The sequence below is a fragment of the Amphibalanus amphitrite genome, unplaced genomic scaffold, assembly GCF_019059575.1.
Source record: "Amphibalanus amphitrite isolate SeventyFive unplaced genomic scaffold, NRLGWU_Aamphi_draft 000088F_arrow, whole genome shotgun sequence".
NCBI lineage: Eukaryota > Metazoa > Arthropoda > Thecostraca > Balanomorpha > Balanidae > Amphibalanus > Amphibalanus amphitrite.
Genome location: NW_024881584.1, coordinates 341,798 through 369,174, shown reverse-complemented (window position 1 = coordinate 369,174; position 27,377 = coordinate 341,798). Strand labels below are relative to the sequence as shown.

The 27,377-nt window shown below is 49.1% G+C and overlaps 1 protein-coding gene across 1 annotated transcript; it reads left to right on the top strand.

Annotated features, from left to right (window-relative positions):
• Positions 1-23,058: 23,058 nt before the first annotated feature.
• LOC122379967 lies at positions 23,059-26,211 on the top strand. Its single transcript, XM_043362671.1, has 2 exons — positions 23,059-23,530; positions 26,159-26,211. Exons 1-2 carry the CDS (start codon positions 23,059-23,061, stop codon positions 26,209-26,211), a joined length of 525 nt encoding a protein of 174 aa, XP_043218606.1.
• Positions 26,212-27,377: the final 1,166 nt, after the last annotated feature.

Sequence of the window (27,377 nt, the reverse complement as noted above, 5' to 3'; positions counted from 1 at the left end):
TAGACTGTTTAGTGCTTAACTACGAAGTACGAGTACAATAGAGCACTCAGCCCATGACATTCCGTCTTGTTGAGTGTGCAAAATGTTGACTTGAATCGCTAATAGGTATGACATTATTGTCACGATTAGTGTATGTAGGAGCGCCTGACTTTATCAAAAGGTCACGGAAGTTACCATAGGTTAACCCGGCCGGGCCCGGGGGGTAATCCCAACCACCGCAGCCCGGGGGGGGCGTTTTTCGCCCCCCCCCCCGTCTAACTCTGTAAATAAGGGAGCTACGGAAACAAAAGCGATACCAAACGAAAGGTCCTTACGAGAAGATTCTAAGGCACCTAAAATTTTTGACCTCAGGTCAATTTTCAAGGTCAGAGGTCAAGGTCAAAGGCAAAAACCGGCACATGTGTAGTGATCTCAAAGTAAGCCTTCTAGAGGACGGCAGGCTGCATCAAACCGGCAAAATTAGGTGTCAAACGAAAGAAGAGAATCTGAGGATTCCGAAAATGTGCTCAAAATTAAAGGTCAAGGTCAAGATAACGCTCAAAATTGACCTCAAACTTGGCCCATTTTCGCACATCTTGCGTGCTAGCTTCCAAGATGTTTTGAAATGTTTTGAGGCTCATCAGTTTCCTATTTGTGGTTCATCTTACGATACAAGGCTGCTCAAAGGTCAAGGTCACAGAAGAGTATCCCTGCTAGAGGCTATTTCACTGATTCAAGTTAGTAATAATAAATATGACAATTTTGCCATCCGGAAGCTCTAAATGAAGGCTTAGAGGAAAATAGATGCCAGATTCGTGATCAGCGGGTACAAATCCATCATAAACGACCTTACATGTGTCAAGGTAAACCAGAGGTCATTCGAGGTCACATGAGGTCAACATAAAATTTGACCTTTTCCGAACAAAATATATACCATTCGACGCGGCTTGACAAGGCGAATGCGATGGTACCACTGCCGTAGCTCTAGGGCCATTTTTGTCGAAGTTATTTGCGAAAAACTAAAACCACATTTCGGGGTCGTTGACCTGACCTCTGACCTCAGGTCACCAAAACTATTTTTCTATTTTTCTCTAGGTCAAACGCTACACAACCGTGCTCGTAATTTGTCTTCATCTCTAAAACTCTATTTTTAGCAGTTATTTGAAGTTTGAGTCTGTGACGCCAAAGTTTGCAGTGTAGGGGTCCAAAAAAAATGGACCTTGTGACGTCATCAAGGGGGCTAGGTCCAAATTTTTTACTTCAGAAGATGTTAAATTGATGGGAGAAAAGGTACTGAAAGTTTCGCTTTCCTATCCCTAAGCGTTCGAGAGCTATCGCAAATATTCGCCAGGGGGGGGGGGAGGCGAAAAACGCCCCCCCCGGGCCCGCGAGGGTTAATGTTGGCGAAGCTGAATAAGCAGAAGTTGATCAGAAAGTGACGGTTAAGGGTGGGACCTTAACCCTCGCCGGACCTATTGGTTTTCTACATACGCGCCGGCCGAGGGGGGGGGGGGCGGGTACGACCCCCCCTCGCCGTTTCGCCCCTGGTAGAGCTAGCGCGTCGCGGAAAAAACGAGCGTGTGCGCCGTTACGAGATGCAGAGATTGGTACCCGATTTTAAGGTCCTAGGTCAACCGGTGACCTCTGAGGTCAGGTCAAGTGCCCCAAAATACGGTTCAGTTTTTGGTGAATAACTTCGCAAAAAAACGGCCGCAGAGCCGCGATTTTGGCAGCATCCTGTTCGCCTCGCTCAGGCGCGTCGAATGATATACTTTTTGTTCGAGTCAGGTCAACTTGGGGTGTTGACCTGAGGTCAAGGTCAGGTCAGCACCCTAAGGTCACGAAGTTGGTCGAAAGGGGTCATGTCGCATATCATTCGATTCGGCAGGTCTTCCTGAGTCCATTGTTGGCTTTCCCGACTCGCTAGCTCACTTTGATAATGCGTTCACGTTTGGTGTGGGAGGCCCTTGGATCAAAGCTGACCTCTGGCAGCGTTTTCCTCGGCCGGCTCCTACCCAGGAGATGGCAGTAGCTGGGGAGTGTTCGCTCGGTCGTGGGGATTACCGCTGTGCCAGCCAGCGCCCCCGGCCGCAGGTACACGGGCCTGATCCGCCTTTAAACAGATCCTTCGGTCCGGTGACATGTCCCGAGGGCACGGCCTCGCCTCATGTCCCGGAGCAGCCCTCTGACCTGCCGGGCCCGAGAAATCGGGATAGCCCCAGCGTGCGCACCAGTGCGGTGCCACCTGGGGCACGTGACAGGAAGCGTGCGGTCAAGGCTGTCCCGCGTAGCGGGTGCCGAAAACGATTCGTATCACTGCCGTGTGTATAGTGTACTAACCCAGTATGAATGTGTGCTACTAACGACAAAAAGCCCAGGTCGGGCACCAAAAATATATAAAAAAAAGCTCAATTTGATAAAGAGTTATTGACGAAAAACTAATATGACCTTGATGACGTTATAAATGACGTCACACAAGGTCAACATTGCAAAAGTGACGCATCTAACCTTGCAAGGAGTGCATCAAATCACGATTCTGTGTGCTTGAGATAGTTGGAGATCGTTCCCGGCGCCAGAATAGCAGTTTTCATTTTTCTCCATTGACTTATAATGGTGAGGTCACGAAAATGACCTGACCTCATATGACCTTTAGGAAAAATCCGAGATATACAAGTTGTGAGACTCATAATGGATACTAGATCCTGCAAGTTTCATTTCCCTGTGACATCTCCTCTGGCAGTGAGGGCGTTGCGAAGTTGCGACATCTGAAGACCGTGCAGAGGTTAACTTATGACGTCATAGGTCAGTGACCTGACCTGACCCAAAAATGTGGTTGATGTCAGAAGATCCGGCTTGAATCAAAGGTCAGGTATGCCCAGTTTCAGCTCTCTATCGCCAGCGTGTTCGGAGCTATCGCGAAAAAAACCCTATGGGGGGGGGCGGCACCCGCCCCCCCCCCCCCTCGGCCGGCGAGGGTTAAAGGGCATGGCTCAGCTACTAGCCGGTCACCGTTCCGGAATGTGCCTCTGTCGGCCTTACTGGCCATCTGGTCCCTGACCGGTCCCCTGATCCCTGAGTGGTCCCATGGTCCCTGACCGGTCCCATGGTCCCAAACAGAGATTTCAATCGGATGCCAACTTTCCGATACCAAACCTATACCAACTTGGCATTTGGTATTTCAACCCTACTTTTTTGGCATCTGTGGTATTATGAATCCGCAGTCCGCACCAATGTAAAAAACGCTGTAAATTTAGTAAAAAGTTGGCGTTTTTGTCATCTTCCCAAGCTGGTTCGGTTTCGGTATTTTCTTATGGTTTTCGTTGGTATTTGGTTTTGGTATCGATATCCCGATTTTATGTGGCTGACATAGTCTGAGAAACCTAAGAAATAGCGGAGTTAAAACGTCGGAATCACTTTGTACGAGTTTTGATCAATGGATATGCATGCTTCGGAGAAAATTTATGTAAAAATTTGCCGTTAAAGAAATATTACCGGATATATTTGAGGCAATAGGTGTAAGGTCACGTACATCAACGCTGGTTGCACTTTTAAAGTCACCATCCCACCTTAACATTAGTTTTGAGTTGAGATAGCCAAATTGGGGTCCCTGGCCTGCAATTAGCGGTTTGGGCACTCACAACATCGATAAATCTTTAATTCCGAGTTATTTAATTTCAAAGCCTGCTGTTTTCGGATTCTAAGGGGCTAACATGCATTTGAATGCCCCCTCTGAATCTGTGACGTCGGCGCAAGTCAAACGATTTTTAAATCGTATACTAAGTCCTTTGGTAAAAAAAATGCGCTGCTTTGCGCGCGACATCTGCCGCACTTTAAGTATGCCAAATCATTGCTTCCAAATGACGTCACAGGAACAGTGCAGGTCTCAAAAAGTAAACAAAAGTTAAAGTATGAAGTTTAAAAAAAGTTAAAGTGTATCTTGAAACCGGCGGGTATTTTTCGGTGAAATTTGGTAGATTTCGTTTTTGCTCTTTCTGAACCGAGCGACATCACCTTTATGCCAATTCATTAACTTTTTTTAAGGTGGGAGGGTCCCTTTAAAGGGTGAAACTAAATGCTTACTTCGAAATCTAAGCTGTGTTGCGGCATTGGCGGTTATGTGCGGCGTGTATGCCGCATGATTAGTAAGCGGCGACCACTAAATTAAAGACTTAACCCTCGCCCGCACATGCCATTTTCCCATCCTAGAACGCACATGGGGGGGGGGTGATTGCCACCCCCCCCCCCGCGCCATTTCGTTCCTGTTGGAGATAGAGCTTAGCAGTAAAGACCAAAAAGATTCTTTGGGAAGAGACGAATCCAATGATACCCAGTTTTACCTTCTCAGGTCAGTCATTGACCTTCCAGGTCAGGTCAAACTAAAAAATGTTGCTGTTTTGGGTCACCGTTGGATATCAAGTGCGCTGCTTATCAAATACCGATGACGATGCTGTTTTCTGGTGCCAAGCCAGCTAGAACCTCTTTGTCACACTATCCGACCAGAATTTTGCTGCTGAGGTCATTTCAGGTCAAGTTAGGTCAAGGTCAATTATATGTGTTCGTATGTCTGTGTGTGTCTGTGTGTATACTGATGTGTGCACCGATTGTTTTTGGGTCCATATCACATGAAATCATGATCTGAGAAGCTTTTACCAAAAATGCAGTCAAAAAACTTCACAAAAAGTAAATTCAGCTTGCCTAAAACGCAATTATCTTAGATGACCTAGGTTGACCTTGACCCTGACCTTGACCCCTGTACATCGTCGAACAGCATGTTCCATGATAGGTGGGAGGTAAGACTGGCAAAAAAGGCCGAAATCAGGGTGTCAAAAGCTCACAAGGCCCATGGCAAACGCAAGATGTTGAGAATTGGCCATTTGGGTCATGACATGACCTGAAAAACAAGGTCATATCTCCGAAACCAAAAATCACAGAAACTTGAAATTTTCAGTAGACATCAAGAAAGGATAGCCGAGCAGCTATACGAAAAATCAGCCTTCTAGCTCTAAAAATGTTGAGTGCAGAGCAGAAAGACTGCCTGGGGGGGTGGCAACCACCACCCCCCCCCCCCCCCCATGTGCGGGCGAGGGTTAAACGCTCCAACCTGTTTTCAATGAATAACACTGCATACCAAAAATGCCAATCGCTCTCGTCGTAAGATATTTAGATTTAAATAACTAATTTATCTGCATCATCATTTTGAACCAAATTAATGCTTTCAACTTAGTACTCACTCACTCCTTCCTTCGTTGGCTCCAAACAGTACTTCGATTGTCTGGAAATCGTATGCCAAATCCCGCACCTGTATACGACTGGTGCATATAAAGGCCGATGTAAGAATTTCAGTAGGCTCTCGCATGCGATTTCCTGGCTACCCAAAAAGTCTGTTTCAGTCATGCTATCAAAACATGGTATGTCAGCCCTCTGACCAGCTTGTAGTGCCCCTGACCGTCATTAAAAGCCTAGTTTCCCTCCATCATCTCTACTAGATTTAGGTGATGCTCCGACAAATTCACAAACAAGACCGAACTTGTTCGGAGTTCGGACTGTGAGTTAACCCTCGCCCTTTAGGGGGGGGGGGGTCGAACGGACTCCCCTCGGTTTTTCGCAAATAACTCGCGTAAAAAGCGGCTGATCACGACGTAACTTTTAGTACCCTCGCGTTGATCAATTTTACACCTACCCTGAAAATTTCATGACCCTGACGCAAATATGTGCCTGACCGGTCGAGTGGTCACCTGGTCACCTATGAACTCTGTACCCACTCCCCGTGACTCTGTGCCAGGAAATGCGGCGGCCTCAAACAGTCGGAAACCCGGGCAGCCAGCCCGCCACTTCGTCAATAAGGGTTCATGGGGCAAGAAATGGCCACCGGTAGCCAAAGTATTTTAACCCGCGCCCCGCTGGGGGGCAGAATCCGCCCCTCCCGTTTTTCGCCAATAACTTATAAACGCGTTACGCCAGCGACGTAAACTTTGAGTACCTTATCATACATCAATTTGACACGTTCCCTGAAAATTTAAGCGAAATCCGTCGGAAATTGTTTGAGACATTAACGTTTTAGTGACGTCATGTTCGCCATTTTCGCCTCAAAAACGGCAAAATTTCAAACGCCGCTAACATCTTCATTTTTAAAGGAATCAAGACGTAACAAAAAAAGGTTATGCGTGATTCTACGTTGTCTATCAAATGGCTATCTCGGTTTTTAAAAAAAAATTAATTTTGGCCCATTTTTTTCTTAAAAAACTGACGTTTTTTGGGAAAATAATTATAAAATCCAAAACTTAAATGTATCGAAAAAACTGGAAGATATGTCAGAGAAGTGGTCTATGTGTACCTACATACCAATTTTTAGAAGAATCGGTTCAAAAATGTGGGAGTTATGCAAAATTTTATGATGTCACGACACACAAAAATTTTGAAAAATGATTTTTTTGAAGGTTACTTTAGACCTCGTATGGAAACAAAAATAGCACCATTCGATTCGCCGTGAAAAACTGCATCAGATAGACACCTTTTTAGACCTTAACAACTAATTTCAAAATTTGACCTCACTTGACCTGACCTTGACCTGGCCTCGACCTGAAATTCATCCAGAGGTGGTCCATATCACTTCTTGAGTGTGCCTAACTATTGAATTCTATGAGTAAAATGACCCATAAATCATGTGTCGCACATGCCCTTTTCTATATTTTGTTTTTGATGACCTGACCTGACCTGACCTGACTTTGACCTTGACCTTTGAATGACATTGTATGCAACGAATATTGTCTTGGTAGTCTAAGAACACGTTTTGGGCAATCAGTCTCAGTCCATGCTTCGGCAACTACGGTGCAAGGCCGATACTGTAGAAACTTGCATTTTGTACCCTTGACCTGACCTTGACCTGACCTCTGGCCTACTTAAGCAAAAGAAATCGGCTCTTAAGATCCGCCTTGTTGAGAGCTTTTGATTGCCGTTTTCCCCGTCTTTCTACGACCATCGGTTCGGAAGTTAGACAGGGGGTGGCAGAATCTGCCCCCCTCCCCAGCAGGGCGCGTATGGCTGAATAGCCCAGCGGGGCGCGGGTTAACCCTTCCAGGCGAGGGGGTTGATGCAACCCCCTAAGATTTTTCGCGAATAGCGAAAAAACGGCGGTGCGTAGCGCCGCTAAATTTGCAATACCCTCTGAGGCAACCTTTTTACTCCTTTCCTGAAATTTTCAGGCCCCAGTCGTTTCAGGTCAGGTCACCAGGTCACAAAAACCGGTACAATGTCAGGGTAAAATTTTTACTAATTAGCGGCAACAGAACGACAGTTTTTAGTTAATAGCGTGAGTGCTCTAAAGGCCGCCCCACACTGGACCTCGCATGCGGGTTGCGAGTTTGCGGGTTTTGAGTTTGCGGGCATAATACTAATTCATAGAGTGATTAGACCGTTCCCTTATGGTAACTTCATGAATGCAGTGAAGTCGGTACATCTTCAGAAAATTACATATAGTCGCAATACCAGCGCAACCATCCAAAATTCTACTCCAACCAAGAACCCGCAAACCTCGCAGAACTCGCAGACCTCGCAGCGAGGAAAATCGAAAGTTGACTCAAAATCAACTTTTGGAATGCGATGCAAGTTGGCTCGCATGCTAAGAATATGTAGGCTCGCTTGTTAGATTGTAATTTGTGGGTCACTCAGCTTAGACTGTATTATTTGATTTGAAAGAAACCCGAAAAACCAAAAACTCGCAACCCGCATGCGAGGTCCAGTGTGGGGCGGCCTTAACGCGTAGCGTCACCAAATTTCAGACACAACTTTGGGCAATCATTTGACACGTGGTCTACAAGTTCTGACTTTCAGTGTTTTCAGGTCAGGTCACGAGATCACAAAAACCGGTACAAGGTCAAATTGGCACTAAAAATAGTTATTTTGCTAATGAAATCTAGAGTTGTTTGTCGAGTTGATTCAAACTAGCAGAATATGCTTAGCTCACCGAGCGACATTACTTGTCATTACGGTCCAAGGCGGACATGAGGACAGGTGGCGCCGCCGCCACTCGCATAGCGGCGGGAATGTGAACTAACCTGTTTACCATAAGGCCGCTGTGCTAACGGCCGCTGCGGGCGCCGTTTCGGGCTAGTTTTGACTTTGTACCGCAATTAATGGTTTATTTATAATAAAAAATGGACTAGCGAGAGTCGTGCCGGAATCAGAATTCAATGTTCTACAAAACTAAGCCATTTTCATTGTGATCACGTCATCGACTTCACCGCCCAACCCAATAAAGCAGAAACATGTCGTGTCACCGGTGATTACACGCAAAAATTCTTTGGCATATAGCATAAAAACCAGAACACCTTTGACTGCAGCGACTATGCGGTACCTACTACAGAAAATTGTATGGCCTACCTAATGGTGCCCATTACTTAATAATTAAGCTGAGTATTTCGTCGCCTAAGGCTGGGGGGATCCAGAGCGTCGTAAGCCTCGTCGCAGCTGCGACGTGTCGCAAGTTGTGTAGTAAGTCGTTTTTGGAGGGATCAATTGATGAGTAGCGTTACTTAAGAAGTAAAGTCTATCGCAAAGTGCCTGATTTACGACACAACTTACGAATTTGAAATAGCAGTCGTAAGTTGTGTCGCAAGTTGATATGGCCTTGAGGGAGAGGTCACAGGTCACAGGTCATTGGGGTCATGGTCACGAAATTTGCATGGTACGTGGAAAATTGTTGAAACTTGAGATCCTGAAAAGTTCGTTGCAATCCGTTGCCGCTAACGCGAGTTATAAAGCAAGAACCAACGGTTCGTCTATGAGGCCTCAATCCACGCCAGCGAGAGTGTTGAACATGGTGCATAATATGTTATATTCACATTTATTGGGGTATTCAGGGTTATGAAGTAGCCTAACACCATTCCAGCAACTACTGGCGAATCCAGAAAGGCGGTCTTGGACGTTGCGAGGGGCATCCCCCAAAAGATTCTCCAAATTCTAAAAACGACGTGTCCCAGATGACCCCCATGACCTCGAATTGATCTCTGTGATGACCCCAAGTTGACCTCTGTGACCTGACGTGTCCTAGATGACCTCCAATTGAGCTTTGTGATGACCCCAAGTTGACCTCTGTAACCTGACGTGTCCCAGATGACCTCCGTGACCTCCAATAGAGCTCTGTGATGACCTAAAGTTGACCACTGTGACCTGACGTGTCCCTTGATGGCCCCAATGACCTCCAATAGAGCTCTGTGATGACCCCAAGTTGACCTCTGTTACCTGAAGTGTCCCAGATGACCTCCGTGACCTCCAATTGAGCTCTGATGACTCCAAGCTGACCTCTGTGACCTGATGTGTCCCAGATGACCTCCAATTGAGCTCTGTGATGACCCCAAGTTGACCTCTGTAGCCTGACGTGTCACAGATGACCTGCGTGATCTCCAATAGAGCTCTGTGGTGACCCCAAGTTGACCTCTGTGACCTGACGTGTCCTAGATGACCTCCAATAGAGCTTTGTGATGACCCCAAGTTGACCTCTGTGACCTGACGTGTCCTAGATGACCTCCAATTGAGCTTTGTGATGACCCCAAGTTGACCTCTGTAACCTGACGTGTCCCAGATGACCTCCGTGACCTCCAATTGAGCTCTGTGATGACCTCAAGTTGACCTCTGTGACCTGACGTGTCCCATATGACCTCTGTAACCTCTAAGTGACCCCTCTGATGACTCCAAGCTGACCTATCTGACCTGATGTGCCCCAGATAACCGCCATGACCTTCAATTGAGCTCTGTGATGACCCCAAGTTGACCTCTGTGACTTGACGTGTCCCAGATGACCTCCGTGACCTCCAATTGAGCTCTTTGATGACCTCAAGCTGACCTCTGTGACCTGGCGTGTCCCAGATGACCCCCAGTTGAGCTCTGTGATGACCCCGAGTTGACCTCTGTAACCTGACGTGCCCCCAAGTTGCCTTCTGTGACCTGACGTGTCTCAGATTACTTCCGTGGTCTCCAATTGAGCTCTGTGATGACCCCAAGTTGACCTCCGTGACCTGAAGTGTCCCAGATGACCTCTGTAACTTCCAATTGTGACCTCAATCTCCAACTCTACTAACTCTCTGTGACCTCATACTCTCTTAACTCATTTCTTCTAAAGCATCGCTTCTAGATGCCCTATAGCGCCACGAATCTCCTGTCATCGATCCCAAAATTCATCGCAACTCACGTGAGCGTTAGCAACCACAAGTCACCCAGTTGAGACAAAGCTTCAGAATCAGAGAACATGCTTGAACTGACTGTCTCATAATCTCGCAAACCAGAAGGGCGAATGTTCCTTTATGCTTGATAGAGTTTTCGACCTTACTGACGCTTACTACGGGATCAGCTGATCGTGTAGCCTTTTAAATTCTCGAGTAAAGCGGGTATTTAAACCTTGTCGCAGCTACGTTCTGTCGTATCCTCCGACAAACCCCTCTTTCCTCAACATCCCTCCTTTTTCGCTACGACACAACTTGCGACGGGACATGTGTCGTAACTTGCGACGTGTCGTAGATGGACTTGCGACGCCCTGGATCCCCCGGCCTAACTCTTGTAAAACCGTATGTCCGCTTGTCTATGGAGTTTGGACCGTAACGTATTCCGGTTTTCAAAATTGGGTGCCCCGAGGTCATCTAGAAGGTCACGACAATTTCATAGAAAATTTGTTCGAAAGGCTGGAACTGTAAACATATGCTCCATTTCAACGTTTTTGTGTTGTAATGCCTCAGTTTACATCAATACGGGATGAGTTTTGTGTTTGCATGCTGAAAGGACGCCAGTTAGGGTCGTTTAAGGTCATTTAAGGTCAGATAAGGGCATACTACGTTTTTATTAATAACTTGGCATACAATGAGGCTAGACCCTAAAAATGGTGTCATTGTGTTCCTTGTGATCAGCAGAGTCAAATGACATGTGATATGATGCACTTTGATAGCTTGAACTTAATTAAGTACTTTAAGTTCACTTAACTTTTAAGGATTTTTTTTAAAGGAAGTGTACACTTAAACAGGTAACAAAGTACACCATTCAATGCGCACGGACGTGCTGAGTTCACTGGTACCTTTACTTTTTCTATAGATCTATACTAGGTCAAAAGTTATCAGCGAAAACTTTTGCATCCTGGTTTAATTTTTTGCATTTAAACCCCTCAAAACCCCCTAAATACTGACTTAGAGTCACCAAATTTGCACAGGGACGAGCAGGGGCGCGGGAACTACTTTCCGACTGGGGGGCACACCATAATAGAGGTCAACCTAGGGTCGGGTCGTAGTCCCATCGGGGCCCCAACGCCAGCCGGGTGGTAGTCCCATCGGGACCTGAATTCCGACAGGATCGTTATGCGGCACGGGCGGACATCGATAGCAGCGCCTCTATCGGTCACTAGGGAAAGCTGGGCTGTAGGCGACGATATACCAGCTGAGTTGTCACACGTTGAATAGGTTTATAGCCATCCGTCTTGTGAAAAAGTTGAACTCTTGCCTTCAATATTTCTACAGGCAATTTTAGAAGTGTCTTCACATGGATTACAAAACCGTTTAGATTATTGTATTCACTTCAAGCCTTCCCTATTGTTCTTGATGATGCTGGAACTATTTCTAATTAGTGTTTCTAGCTTAGTAAAAGAACATACTGTGCAAACAATGAAAAAAGCATAAATGGAAGATTTTAAATGCAATTTTCTCTAACAATTAATGGTAAATTCTCTACATATCAAGGAAAAGGTGCATGCTATTTGATAATTTAAAGTTCTTGGGGCCAGTTGTTTTCTTCTTTTCTTACGTCGCCCCAATGGCCGCGAATACACTTGCGATAACGCCTATCGTGGTCGTTTGCCGTCCACACTGGTGGCGCGCCAATCTCGTAGTCGGACGCACCTCGACACTCTGATGGAAAAGAGCGTAGCCTACAGCAAAGCACGACCAAATCTAACGGACTCATTGTAGCCACCAGATCACAGTTAGCACTTAGAATACAATTCTCAAACCCTCGCCCGGCGAGGGCCTTTTCATTACGCGGACGGCGAGGGGGGGTTTGTACGACCCCCTGGCGATTGGCTCCTATGGCACTTAAAAACAACAAACTTACAGGATGGATGCGCCCATTCGAGTGCGAGTGAAATCTCGCCCATAGGCGCGGGAGCCGGGGGGCAGTGGGGGCAGCTTGCCCCCCCAACTCTGGGGCCGTGGGGGCGGTGCCCCCACAGCTTTGAGACGGAATACCACACTTTTTTTTGCAAATGTTTTCTTTTTTTGTTGAAAAAGCCGAGGGGTGAAAAATAAGTGGCCTGAAACCGGTGAGAAAACTAGATTGGCCGACTGCACCCGGCTGGCGTTCGGGCCCCGGTGCACCGGGGGGCAAGTAATGTCGCTCGGTGGGGGGCCGACTGAAGGCTGGCGTACGTTACGGACCCCGGTGGGCCGACTGCACCCGACAAGCGTTCGGGTCCCGGTGGCCGTATTCAGGTATTCAGCCCGCCATCAGCAGAGCTCGGTGAGCGCAGCACCAAGCCCTGAGTGCCCGCTTACATACCCTGAGTGCCTACTGCCTAGCCCTGACCGCCCAGCCCTGACTGCGCGCAGCCCCGAGTCCCGGCCGTGGGTGCCGGTCCTGAGTGCCGGCCCTGAGTGCCCAGCCCCGAGTGCGGCCGTCCGGGACCCGGCGCCGAGCGATGGCGGTGCTCTCGATCAGAGTGGCTCTCCGGCAGCTCATTACAGCGCCCAATCACAATTCGGAAAGTGCTCAAGAAGTATCTGAGTGGTCGATGAATCCTGTTTATGAGGCAGGCTGAAACATTACGCCCACCTTTTCAGCGGTCCCGGCGCTCTGTCCAGTGTTCAGGCATGAAGACCTTCCCGGAGTACCGTAGGATATCTTAGCCCGCGCCCCGTTGGGCTATTGGCGGACCCCACCACCCATTGGGGGGGGGGGAGGGGCGGCGTTTCGACCCCCTAAGATCTCAGAAAGTTTCCGACTGATTTTAAGAATTCAAACGACGTTCGATAGCGCCACCAAGAAACTACCTTGTATCCAAGTTTTGTTGACCTAGTTGCAACCGATGACGTCACAGGTCAGGTCAAAAGTCGCATTTTTTCGCCGATAACGGGCCTTCTAAGGAATGCGTTATAACTTGAATAAAAGGCAGGTTATCGAAAATAATCGATGCAGCGTTGGTCGCTAATACATATGCATTATGCTGCTTAGGAGGTTGCTGATGCCAGAACAGGTCACGGAGGTCAGGTCACAAAGGGTCAAAATATGGACCCAACTATACCTACTAGGGACATGTGCTACATGTTTTATGTCCAATTTTACATTTCAAAATCAATGGTGTGGGTTACACGACCATTAGGCTCCGTTCTGGTGGAGGTCAGGTCAAGGTTAGGTCGAAAAAGATCAAATTTAAAAATTAATATTTTTGCATAGAAGGGTGTCTATTCGATGCAGCTCATCACAGGGAATCCAATGGTGGTCTTCGTTTTACTATGCGTGGTCTATAACGGCTAAAAATTTAGTCCGACAATTTTACGTCAAAAGTGTTGAGCAGTTTTTCGCCATAACTTTACCAAAAATGAAGCTATTGAGCTCAAAGTTGGCATGTCTTTTTTTTTTAATAAATTTAGTCCGAACCTTTTGATGGGAAGGAATCACAAGGACAGAGCCACCGCTAAGCAAAGCTTGTTGCGAATGACCCTGTCCTCTACCCTCCGATCGCGCAATTCCGATTCTATGGCAGAATTTAGAGTCCAAAGTTTAACGTGCGCACAAAGCCGCGCACGGCCGGTCCCCTCGCTGACTTCGCCTGGCTACGGCCTGCCACCAACCGCAACCATACCTGTCAGGAGGCCCATAAATGTCGAGCGCCCGTCGCGCTTCGAACCCGGACTGTCACAACCGGGAACGCGTGCTCTCACCACGCGGAGTCCAACGCTCTAACCAACTGAGCTACGGGACCGGCAATGTCAGATGTCAATAGCAGACCAAACGTTTTCCAACAAAAACTCCGATTTTCTTCAAGCTTTTTAAAAAAAAATGGTATTTTGGAGGTATTTTACCTCTGAATTCATTATTGATTTTTTTTTGTGTCAAAATCCATAAATTTCGAAAAATTCGAGATAATTTCGTAGCACTGTTAATTCTACACCTTGGTAATGTTAAACATTTTTCTCTCTCCCCAAAAACTGTAGGAATGACAATGGACAACCCTTCCCGCAAAACCTGTTTTGGGCTGAAAATGGCAGAACATGACGTCACTATGACGTCATTTGCGGCCAACCTATCAAAGACTTTTGAATTTTTTGGTGACAAGGTGTAAAATTGATGCCCAGAAGGGTCCTGAAGTTTCGTGGCGATATCTGCTATACTTTGGGAGATATCCACTGAAAAGGAGAGGGGGACCGTTTCGGTCCCCCAACGCGCGTTAACCCTCGCCGGCACAGGCCATTTTGCGTCCTTAGACGGCACAAGGGGGGTTGGTTGGTACGCCCCCCCCCCCTCGCGTTTGGCCCCTGATCGAGCTAGAGCTTCGCGGAAAAACGAGCGTGCTGCCCGTCACGAGAGGAAGCCGATGATACCCAATTTTAAGGTCCTAGGTCATCGGGTGACCTTCCAGGTCAGGTCAATGACCCGAAAATCGGGAAAATCGGGACCTGTTAGAAGGTCGTGAAGTGTGGCTGCTATGGGGTTTTCCGGGGTGCTGATCACGAATATCGTGTTAGTTTTGATCAGAGATGATGTCTTTAAGCCTTTAGACCAGGTCGGGTCAGGTCAGGTCAGGTCAACCGGTAGGGGTCGTGACGGGTAATCGTAATACGTGTCAACCGCCTCTGACAGCTTCGTGACATGTTACGAAGGCACCAAAACTACTTCGTAAATGTTCAAATGGTTTCTAAATTCGAATTCAGCTTAAAAAAAAAACTAGCCTAGAAACATGTAAAACTCGAAAAAGTGAACCGAGGTCACCAAAGGTCAATGACCTGACCTGACCTGAAAAAGTGAACCGAGGTCACCAAAGGTCAATGACCTGACCTGACCTTCAGGTGACCTTGACACCCACCCTAAGTATGGGAGCAACATCAAATCACATGTTTGAGAACGTTTGAAACCACGAAAAGCTTGCAAACGCGCGGCTAATGAGAGCCGACATACGCCGAATCGCGATTCCGGCCAAACATGGTCTCGGAAAAGAGGTCACAGCCTCAAAGGTCATGGCACTACCTACCTAAGTACCTATCGGAGGGGGGAGGGCGGAAGGGAGTAGGAACTAGGAAGGCATCCGCACATTGCGTTGAATATTGTTCGGATAAGATAAGGAAGATTATGGAAGTTTGGGCTAGGTAGACGGATTAGAAATAGGTAATGTGGTATTTGCTATTGTATCAAATGCTACTCCTTCAGCGGAGGCCGGCGTTTTAGTTCATTGGCTAAATACAATGCGTGCTGTTACACTAATACCAGTAACGAGACTTGCTTACTGCGGCCATCTCTAACAGTATCGATCCTGCAGCTCCCTCCAACGGTCTCCGTCTCATGGGCTTCCAACCCTCTCTAGCCCGCGCCGGGCCGTGTGTGTGTGGGAGGGGGGGGGGGAGATTGAACACCGCATTGTGGGTTTTCGCAGATATCTCAAAAACGGCGGTGCGGAGCGTGTCACAAATTTATTTTTATGCATCTTTTTTATGCATCTTATGCATCTTTTTGCATCTTTTCTGCACATGTGAGGATTTCAAACTCAGGTCTTTCGAGGTCAGGTCACCGGGCTAGGTCAAGTGACCTCACCTCAAAAAAGTTAGAATCCATGTCATTGGCATTGCTACACCGAATGAACGATGTCCTTGAAACTTTCAGCGATTGATAAGAGTAACAGTTAATACAACATTCATATCTTGAATTTTTGATATCAGTGACCTCTAAAAACATGTAAATTTTGCAGCCTCTTCATTAGGTATGCCTACCTAAGTCAATGGGAGAAAATTGAAAGGCGCCTCTTTTGGACGAACGTCATTCCAAACATTCTCAAACATCGGGACCAGAGGCCTCTTGCACCAAAATACCTAGCTAGGTAGAATCGGCAAAATACCTACCTAGTAAAACTACGGTTACAGGTGTCGCCGCCGTAGCGGCTCCAGTGTGTTATGGCACGCGCCATTTTGCATATTTTCACGCAGTCGGAATTTCGTCGGTGCTATTGTTGTCGTGTGAATGAACTCGTTGAAATTAGAAGGAAAAATGGCGAACAATATAGATTGATCGATTCGGAACAAGTTTAATTCGACTTCCGTATTATTCGGATTTTGCTTATTCGTAACTTTACCGGTCGATCGGATCGGATTCGATTCGTTCGCAACATTTTTTGGTCCTCCGGGTCGTGGATAACGTAATTTGTGTGTCGTCTCGTTCGCTCTAACGTAATGTTCACGAATAACGTAGCCTTTGAGCGTTATCCCGCGCCCTGGTGGGGGGGGGCTATTTTTTGCCCCCCCCTCCAGACTTTTTGATATATCTCCAGAACCGCTGCGCCGATCGTCACCAAACTTTCAGTACCCTCCCGGACATCAATTTTACACATTGTGACCAAAAATTTTTCCAAAGGCTATGATAGGTTGGCCGGAAATGACGTCAGAGTGACGTCATGTTCTGCCGTTTTCGACCCAAAAAAGGGTTTCGCGGGAAGAGCTGTCAGGCCTATAGCTTTGCAAATACAGAAAAATGATAAAGACATAAAAGCTGTAGAATCAACAGGGCTACAAAACTGCTATCTCGGATTTTTGAAATTTTTGGATTTTGACCCCCAAAAATCAAAAAATATTTTTTTTGCATATAATAATCGAAAAATCCAAAAAGTTTTTTGAATTTCGCAAAAACCGGAATATATGTGATAGTCCTTACCGCCTTCCATCCACATACCAAATTTGATATCGATACCTCTTTTTTTGGCGAAGTTATAGCGAAAAAACTGTTCAAAATTGATGACGTCAAATTTTCAAACTCATTTTTTGGCAATTCTAGACCCCGTAGCGCAAAACAAAGACCACCATTAGACTCCCCGTGACGAGCTGCATCGAATCAATACCCATTTTATGCAAAACTATCAACTTTAAAATTTGACCTTTTTTGGCCTGACCTTGACCTGACCTTGACCTGAACTTCACCAGAAAGTGACCTAAGCCGTACCTGATAGTCTTATAACCAATACCATTGAGTTGGAAATGAAAAATTGGCCATAAAACATGCATCACATAACCTTAGTAAAGTTGGGCTCATGTGACCTGACCTGTGACCCTTGGTGACCTGACCTGTGACCTGACCTGGTATTGTCAGTGACCCCTAATAGTAATATATCTACTAGGCAACTGACGCCCTATCGCTGATTCTCGACAAAGTGCGTTTTCCTCGGTGTTATAGCGCATTCCCTAGAAGACCCGTGAACGGTGAAACATTTCATCTTTGACCTGACCTGTGACGTCATCGGTGACCCCGAGGTCAATGAAATTTGGTTTTCCTCGACAAATTTGACAGGCCTTTCGAACGCCGTTTGAATTTTGCGGATCCGTCCAGTAGTTTCGGAGATACGAGGGGGGGGGGGCAAAAAATAGCCCCCCCACCAGGTCGCGTTATAAACAGACCCCACCAGGGCGCGGGTTATATCGTCGTTCGCTCTAACGTCATTATCGTGAATTAAGTTACGTTTTTTGAGTTTCGCATCGTTCGCACTTAACGTAATGGCCACAGATAACGTAACGTTCCGCGCATTGCATGGCTTCTAAGCATAACAACGTATGCTCTGAATCATCGTGCTGCTCAACATCAGCAACTAATCAACATGGATCAATCACCCGAAGCAGCAAGATTGAAGCGGATCCGAGCAAACAAGAAGTCGTGTTTGACACGCATCTGCAATCGAGCCGAGAATCTGATCGCAGTTCGAGGCAGTCGTACCATTCTCCAAGAGCTGCTCGGTGATATTGACCGTGCAATGGACACAGTGACGGACTCCAATGAGTCATACCTGCTGGTATTGACGGACGAGGAAGAGAAATCGAAGGCAAACGAATACATGATCGAAATCGAAGCACAGCGGAACAGTATCGTTCAAAAGATAATGACTTACCTTCAATCGAGATCTGACGAGGCCGCTTCTGAAGCTAGTGCAGCAGCGTCCCATCGTTCGACGGCAGCTGTGGCTCAGTCACATGAGGCTGTGATTCAGGCCCGTCTGACCGCCTTGAAGAGTCGCCAGGAAGAAAAACGACTTCAGTGCGAAAAGGAATTCACCCTGAAGATTCAGGCGGCTAGAGAAGCGGCTGAAACAGCAGAACTTGAAGCTCGACTACGGCAAGAAGCCATTGAGTCAGGGACAGTCAATCTGGATAGAACTGATGACATCAGAGACGAAGCTGCTGTTGCCGATTGTGAAGTTGAGAATGAAAGTGCGAACGTTGGTGACAGCAACCTGAGAACAGCAGACTGGATCAGGAGGCTGAACAGTCCTGAGGCCTCACCAGCTCAACAGAGAGAGACGACAGCGCGTCACACCGAGCTCCACAGCGTGCCGCGCATAACACTGCCGAAGTTCTCGGGTGAGCCTCTGGAGTGGCCAAAGTGGATTGGACTTTTCGAGGCGCTGATTCACAAGCAACCAGGGCTGTCAAACGCAGAAAAAATCGTTCATCTACAGTCGGCAGTCACTGGTCTGGCGCAGAAAACAATCGAAGGCATGCTATACGATGGCGAGCTCTACCCGCAGGCGCTACAAGCTCTCCAAAGTCGATTCGGCAGGAGTGACGATATCGTTTTTGCGCACCTGAGGGCGGTTTTCGAGAGCCAGCCTCTGAAGCACCTCGACGCAGCAGCCCTAGAAAAGTTCCAAGCTCGTCTCCATTCTGCGGTTGCGACTCTCCAATCGCTCGGCTATCATGGTGACGTCACGAGCCGTGAGAACTTGCGACGAGCAGTCGTGAAGCTGCCGATTCAACTCCGTCACGAGTGGGGAAAACGAGCAGTAGAGCTGGAGCCAAGGCAAGTCACACTGTCGGATTTGGATGACTGGCTAGCTCTACAAGTCCGGATATTGCTCAGCAGCTCAATGTCTGAGCGAGAAGGAAACAGCGGCATCAGCTCAGCGGCAGACAGTCAGCGCCGACCGCCGGCGTCGCGTCAGAGGCATGGATCGAGTGCGCGTTCGGCTCTCGCCACGGTGGCCACTCAGCATGGCTCCCAGCCGGCGTGCCCCCTCTGCAATCGCCGACACGACTTGGCTCGCTGCAATGCATTTGCCCAAAAGTCGGTGTCGGAACGAGCTCGATACATCGCTGACAATGACAGATGTTTTCGCTGCTTGGAGACGGGACACATCTCGAGAAGGTGCCCGTCCACATCTGTCCAACAGTGCAGTTCTGCCGGCTGTGGAGGCAGACACCACCAGTTACTACATGGCAGCCAGCGTGTTTTCGAGCGTCGTGGAACGGAGCAGGCTGCCGCGCTCGAGCAAACCCAACAACATATGGATCCAGCAGAGCAGCACTCAACTAATCGCACGATCGGAGCCGCGCTGAATGCGACCAGAACGTCTACACTTCTTCAAGTCGTACCAGTGCGTGTGTACGGGCCAGACGGCGAGTGCAGTGACACGCACGCACTACTGGACGCCGGAGCACAAACCTCTCTCTGCACCGATCGGCTGAGGCAGCGCCTGGGTATCATCGGAGAACGCCAGGAGCTGCAACTGAACAACGTCGAAGGGGCCGGCGAGAAGAGAACTGTGCACCGATTTGAACTGCAGGTGTCGCCAATGTCGGATGGAAACGGAAGAGCGGATATTACCGTACAAGAGGTATACTCCGTTCCTAAGCTGAACGTGCAGCCGCAAACAATCGACTGGAGTCGGCGACACGAGTGGCTACATCTCTCCGATCTCGATATTCCAGACACTAGTGACAAGCCGATCGAACTACTGTTAGGCGCTAACGTCACTGAAGCAATAGTGCAGCACGAGGCACGCGTTGGTAGGCCAGGCCAGCCAGTGGCCGTTCGTACAGCCTTTGGTTGGTGTCTAAGCGGCAACATCACACAGCTGGTCTCGCCTGGTGCTCGTCACGTCATGCACATGGCACGAGTTGACACTCGAGAAGAAGAGCTGAGCTCTCTGGTGAAGGAATGGTGGTCCACCGAGTCCTTCGGCACCAAATTCAGCGAGAACGTCGCCTCATCAGCTGAAGATAGGCGCGCGGAGAAGCTGCTCGCTGAGACGACGAAATGGCGCGGGGACAGGTACGAGACCGGTCTACTGTGGAGATCAGACGACGTCTCCATGCCAGACAACTACACAGCAGCACTGAATCGACTTGAGAGCACGGAAAAAAGACTTCTCCGCCAACCAGGGACGGCAGCTGCATACAAAGATACCTTTCGACAGTATCTGGACAAGGGATACGCTCGAATGCTATGCCCAGAAGAACTCGAGAGAGCAGACAAGAAACGATGGTTCCTGCCGCATCATGCAGTGGTCAACCAAAACAAGCCAGGAAAGATCCGTGTGGTATTCGATGCTGCAGCCAGCTACAGAGGAATCTCGCTGAACAGTCAGCTTCTCACTGGCCCTGACTTCCTTCAGACGATTCCCGGCGTTCTTCTGAGATTCAGGGAGCAGCAAGTCGGTGTTTCGGCCGACATCGAACAGATGTACCATCAGGTGGTGGCAGTGAAGGACGATCAGCCGGCACTCAGCTTTCTTTGGCGAGATCTGGACACTACCCGACCTCCTGATGTGTACCAAATGGACCGTATTATCTTTGGAGCCCGGTGCTCACCGGCTTCGGCATCGTATGCTCTTCGCAAGACCGCCAATGACATGGCGGCTGACACTGACTCGGACAGAGCGGCGACAGAAGCGGTCCTCTGCAACTTCTATATGGACGACTTCCTCAGCTCGGAGCCAAACAGCGACTCGGCTATTACTAGCCTCCCAGCAGTGACAGCACTCGTATCTCGAGGAGGCTTCAGACTCACCAAATGGCTCAGCAATTCTCGTGACGTCCTCGCCGCTGTGCCAGAGTCCGAACGTACACCATCAGCGGCAGATCTGACCGTGCAGCTGCCGACAGAACGCGTCCTCGGTTTGCTGTGGGACGCAGAGACTGACCTGCTAAGGCTGCATGTTCATCACCGAACTGTGCCTCCTACAAAACGGGGTATCCTTCAGATGGCTGCCTCCATCTACGATCCACTCGGATTCGCCTCTCCATTCACTCTTCTCGCAAGAATCGTGATGCAGAAGCTGTGGGCACTGAAACTCGACTGGGACTGTGAGCTCACAGGAACGACGGCGGAAGAATGGACTCGTTGGACGGGAGAATTGGCGTGCTTAGAAGCACTCACAGTTCCTCGGAGCTTCAAAGCATGCGACTCACCTGCACGTGATCGGCAGCTTCACATATTTTGTGATGCTTCCGAGCTCGCCTTCGGGGCCGTGGCCTACCTCAGAGAGACATCGGCTGACGGCACTGTGTCCGTCTCTTTCGTCATGAGCAAGACTCGAGTCGCTCCATTAAAGAAGATGACTATCGTTCGGCTTGAAACTCAAGCGGCTGTGCTAGCCATTCGACTGGCAGACGCCATCAGAAGAGAACTGAAGCTCGCAATTGATGGAGTCAACTTTTGGAGCGACAGTATGGTGGTTCTCCAATACATCAACAACGAAAGCAGACGCTTCCAGACGTTCATCGCCAACCGAATAGCGGAGATTCGCCAAGGCTCAGAACCATCGCGGTGGCGGCATGTCCCAGGATACCTAAACCCGGCGGACGACTGCTCGCGGGGTCTGCCGGCTTCTCAGTTGACACCGGATAGCCGCTGGATTCAAGGACCTGCCTTCCTTCGCCAGCCGCCGGATCAATGGCCTTCAGAGGTTCGCCAAAAGGCCATAAACGATGGTGATCCCGAGGTCAGGGTCGTGAATCTCACCTCCACTGATCTCAGCACAGGGATTGTTCTCCCTGACCCCAGCAGATTCTCAAGCTGGACTCGCTACAAACGCTCCGTCGCCTGGCTGATGCGGTTTCTCTGCAACTTCGTGGCCAGACACGGCTTTCAAGAAGAGCAAGAATGGCGCCGTGCTGGCACGCTCTCGGTGACAGAGTTGAACGATGCAGAAAACCTTATTCTGCGCAAGATGCAAAATGATCAGTATCATCAGCAACTGATCGACCTGAAGAACGGCAGATCGGTCTCTAGCAAGAGTAGTCTGCTGGCACTCTCACCCTGGCTGGATGAAGACGGTGTCATTCGGGTCGGTGGTCGGCTCCTCAACGCACCACTCCCAGCCACGGCTCGCCATCCAGTGATCCTGTCTCGCAGCAGTGAAGTGACTAGATTAGTAGTCACGCACTTCCACAGCCAGCTTCTGCACGCTGGCGCCGAACACGTCATTCTTATCCACATCCGGCCGCTGCGTCCACATAACATCAGGATGGAGGAAACGATGTTGTTGTAGGGAGTTGAGGTGGGTGGATTGGGTCTGAGGTGCTCGTGATTTTTTGCCTTTTTGGCTGTAAGGAGACCAAGTGCGAGTGTTAGAATGTGACCAGGATGTGGATAAGCGGCTCGACAATGAACAGTGTTGCGTTTTGGGTGGTGACACTTACCTGGTATGGATATTTTTGCCCTACTTTGGCTGGGTCCGACGCACCAGTTTTGCCGCTCTGCGACGAAAGCGCTTTCAAATGTCGCGGTCAGCTGCTGAGCCCGACCTCTCCTGGTCACGTGACCTGCTACAGCACCATCTACTGGTGGCCAGCGCATCTCAGCTTATGCAGCCTTATAGATGGCTCCACCGCTGACTGTATCTTCACGGAGAGGGCGGCGCCGCCGCACCTGCTGACTGAGACTCCAGCTGGTACGTCCGCTGTTGAGACTCACTCGGCCCCGGCGCTGCATCTGACCTGGTCGATGGTGATCGGTCCGCGCTGGAAGACGCCAGCTCTGACGACTACTCGCCGATTTCTGATGCTCAGGCGAGCTGGCCGCTTCTTCAAGGCGAGATGCCCGTATTATGCGAATACGGCGGGTACCCTACAGTCGTGTCGCATGCAACTGATCACTTCCGGTGATATCGAGCCGAACCCAGGTCCTTCTGAGAGAGAGAACGTACTACGACTGTGCTGCCAGAACGTGTGCAGCATCAACAACAAGCTCGGCACCCTGCGCTCCTACGCCCCCGAGCTGGCCAGCCATAACGTCATCGGTCTAACCGAGACATGGCTCGGGCCGCACGTGACGGACTCTGAGCTCCAGCTGGGACTCGACGACTACGTCTGGTTTCGGCGGGACCGGGACGGCAGAGGAGGAGGTGTCGCCTGCGCTGTGCGAGCGAACCTGTCACCTGTCCACCGGCCGGACCTCGAGCCCGACTGCGAGGCACTGGCTGTCCAGCTCGGCACTGAGCGGCGCATCATTCTGGTGGTCGTCTATCGCCCGCCGGACGTCGACGCCGACATCGATAAGCTGGTTCAGCTCATCCGTCACCTGCGTGATTTAAGTGCTCCTTATGTGATGATCGGTGACTTCAACTTACCCGAGATAAAATGGTCTGCCAATCGTGAGCCTGTCTTACTTAGGCGCACCGCCCGTGCAATAACTTTCCTCGATACTCTGGCTGAATGTGACGTGCACCAGTCAGTGACGTCTCCCACGCGCGGTGATAATATCTTGGACTTGGCTCTCACACACGGTACGGCTGCAGTCTCGGAGCCAGTCGATGGCATTTTTGATTCAGATCACCGAATGGTAGTGACGTCATTGTCTGTGAGTTGTGGTCGCACTCCGCGCGTATCCAGAACAAGAGCCTACAACTACAAGCAGGCGGACTTTGTAGGTCTCCGCACTACTCTACGTCTCTTGCCGTGGAACTGTTTGCGTGGGTGCGACGTGGATGGTGCCGTTTCGATGTTTTACGATTTTGTCCTGGCTGCCATTTCCGATCACATCCCGACTGTAGAACTAAAGACAAAGTATCCGCCTTGGTTTGATAGGTCAGTCAGGAATCTCCTCCGCGAAAAAGAACAAGCTTTTCGCCGTAAAAAAGCAGATCCATCCTTGGAGAACTTACATCAGTTTTCTGCCGCGAGAGCAGAGTTTAAATCGGTAGCAGCCGCGAAATACCGTCAGTACCTACTGAGTCTTGTTGACGACTTTAAAGACAACCCAAAACGTTACTGGTCGTTTGTAAAAGCCATTAAGTCATCAGCACAAGTGTCTCCTGTCTTGGAACGTGACGGCCGTGTATATAGGGGAGATAGTGAGCGTGCCAACTGTCTGAACGCTTGTTTTGCCCGTAAGTTTAGTGACCCGACTGTCGAGGCACTGCCGGTTGTGCCGGTGCTCGGTGCCCCTGGAACTGACCGCTTTACTGTGCCGCGCGGCCGGGTGGCTCAGTTACTGCGGGAGCTGTCCCCGCATAAGGCCTGCGGTCCGGATGACCTCAGCGCTCGCATATTGCGCGAATGTGCTGATGAGATAGCCGTCCCTCTTGAAATTATTTGTGAGATGTCTGTGTCTTGTGGATTCTTCCCATCCTACTGGAGGCGGGCTAATGTCGTTGCCATTCACAAGAAAGGTTCCAAGAAAATCCCAGACAATTACCGACCCGTTTCCTTGCTGTCGATCTGCTCAAAGGTCCTAGAGAAGATAGTCTTGGAGAATCTTCTGCCGGCCTGTCTCCCTGCCATCCCCGGCAACCAACACGGATTCCTGCCAGGCCGCTCATGTGTCACTAACCTGTCCTGCTTCCTTGATCATTGCTGGTCCTCCATTTCCAAAGGTAAACAGACAGACGCCATTTACACTGACTTTTCGTCCGCATTCACGTCTGTAAACCATGTCCTACTTCTACACAAACTCCGCTCATCCTTTCATATCACCGGAACTGCTCACTCCTGGCTTACATCCTACCTCAGTGATCGCATGCAGCGCGTCGTATTGAATGGCAAGCATTCAGCGTGGACTGCTGTCCAGTCCGGCGTGCCCGAAGGCAGTATTTTGGGCCCTTTGTTGTTCGCGTGCTTCGTCGCTGATATTCCGAAGTGTATGAAGACTGGTTGCCTGTTATATGCAGATGATGTGAAACTGTTCCACCGAGTGGGGTCCGATGATGATGTCGCTCTACTTCAGGCTGACTTAGACAATCTTCATAACTGGTGTAAAACATGGAAGCTAAAACTCAATCCGGTTAAATGTCAGACGATCACTTTCACCCTCAGGACATCTCCCATTCAGTCGACCTACAGTGTGAATGGTCACGAGCTCACTCGTTGTCAAGAGGTACGCGATTTAGGGATCCTTTTGGACGCTAAGCTTACATTTGCGCAGCATGTTGACGCCACCATACGGAAATGTAATAAGATGTTAGGCCTAATAATGCGCAGTGTGCAGTTGCCTCGATGTCCCCGGCGGGTCAAATTCAATCGAACTGCGCTGCTTGCCGCCTACAAGGCTCACGTTCGCTCGATTGCTGAGTACGGCAGCGTTATTTGGAGCGGCGCAGCAAAAACCCACCTTGTGCGACTTGAGCGAATGCAGCATCGTTTTTTGATGTGGCTGGCATCGAATTCGGATGGAGATGACTCCAGTCTCGATTACGTGCGCCTCTTGAACCGCTTTGGTCTGTGCTCGATTAAGTCCCGCTTTGTACAGGCCGACCTTTCTTTCCTACTCAACGTGTATCGCAGTAGGATCGACTGTCCCTACCTGTTGGCAGTCTTTGGCCTAGCAGTCCCCAACAGACGCTCTCGACAGACAGGGCTGTTCCATGTACCGTTCGGTCGTGTGAATACTGTGAAGTCAGGGTTCACTGTCCGTATCCCTGCACTTTGTAATCGCTTCTTGCAGCATACACCCACTGCTGACATGTTGGCATCATCGGGTTCCGTTTTATCGGACATCCGAGAGTTTGCTCGCTCTCAGGGGACGTACATGTAATGTGCAGTATTCATTGTAATGTGCAATGTGCATGTGCTGCGTCACCTATTTTAATCGTGACTGCTACTGTAAATGGGCTGCAAGGCCTGTAGTCGGCTATTACAAATACAAGAATACAAGAATACAATGAAGCCAGACAGCTGTACTGGATCCCCAGGGCACGGGCGACAGTGCGGAAGATCCTGTCAGCCTGCCCGCTCTGTCGACGAAGACGAGCCCAGCCTCAAACGCCAAGAATGGCTGCGCTTCCGAAAGCGCGCTTAGCTGTGACACACCCATTCTGCAACGTCGGCATCGATTACTTCGGCCCGATACTCACCAAAGTAGGCAGGAAGACGGAGAAGCGATACTGTCTGCTGGTGACATGTATGTCTACCAGAGCAGTCCACCTCGAAATATCGACATCTTTAAGCACCGAATCGTTCCTCATGGCCTTCCAGCGTTTCGTCGCTCGTCGCGGTAGGCCAGCATCGGTGTACTCGGATAACGGAACCAACTTCCGCCGAGGGGAAGCTGAACTCCGACGTCTTCTAACCGACTTAAATCAAGGCTGCATCAGTGATCGGCTCGCCCAAGACAACATCCGCTGGTTTTTCAATCCTCCCACCACATGCCATATGGGAGGTATCTGGGAGCGAATGGTAGCAACCGGGGCATTCCACGTCAAATCGAACAAAAATCGGCTGTTTTGCACCTTACCATCAGCGATTTCATTATAAATTTGTGAGCGAGTTCCTGTGTGGCCCCGGACATTACATTGATGTTTTTTGCACATTCTGACCACAGGTCTTCTAAATATAGGGCATCAAATTTTTACAAAATGTTGCATCTTTATATTTTTGAACGACCATAACTTTGGTTGTACTTGTTTGATTTGAATGAAATAAACCTTACTGTTTAGGTAATTTCTTAAGCATTTGTTTAGAATTGCACTAACTTAAATATATGACCTTGAAATTTGCTTAACTCTGTTCTTAAGCACAAATATTGAAATAGCAAAAAACACGTCACCTTCGATTTGGCTCATTTTCATATATTTTATTGCCTACTATATTCTTAACAACCTGTGAAAAAATTAGAGTGGGCCATTCATAAGTTTTGAAGAAAATTGCACATATGCAAACGTATGTTAGCACGCGCAGTGGAGGGGGAAGAACGAATTTCGCCCACCCCTCCTGTTTTTCGCCAATATCTCATAAGATTGATGCGAAATTAATTATGGCTACCTGTCAAGAATTGAATTGGGCATCTCATCGTGCAAGCAATAAGAAAATCGGTTCACAAATGTTCTAGTAATAGCGGTGTAAAGTGAACATCCTGTCGCCGCAGCAACGCGGCGGCTCGGCAGCCGGCGCCGACCGCTACGCGCCGCCTGAATTGTAGACTGTGCCGGGACGGAACGGAACGGTTCCGTCTTTACATCGCGCTCC

What these genes read in the sequence shown, in the direction of transcription:
- LOC122379967 (XM_043362671.1), top strand. Translation starts at nt 23,059, where the DNA reads ATGCAACTGATCACTTCCGGTGATATCGAGCCGAACCCAGGTCCTTCT. An exon ending in TGCTCCTTATGTGATGATCG is followed by an intron (nt 23,531 to 26,158) that starts GTGACTTCAACT and finishes CTGTCGACGAAG; the next exon opens with ACGAGCCCAGCCTCAAACGC.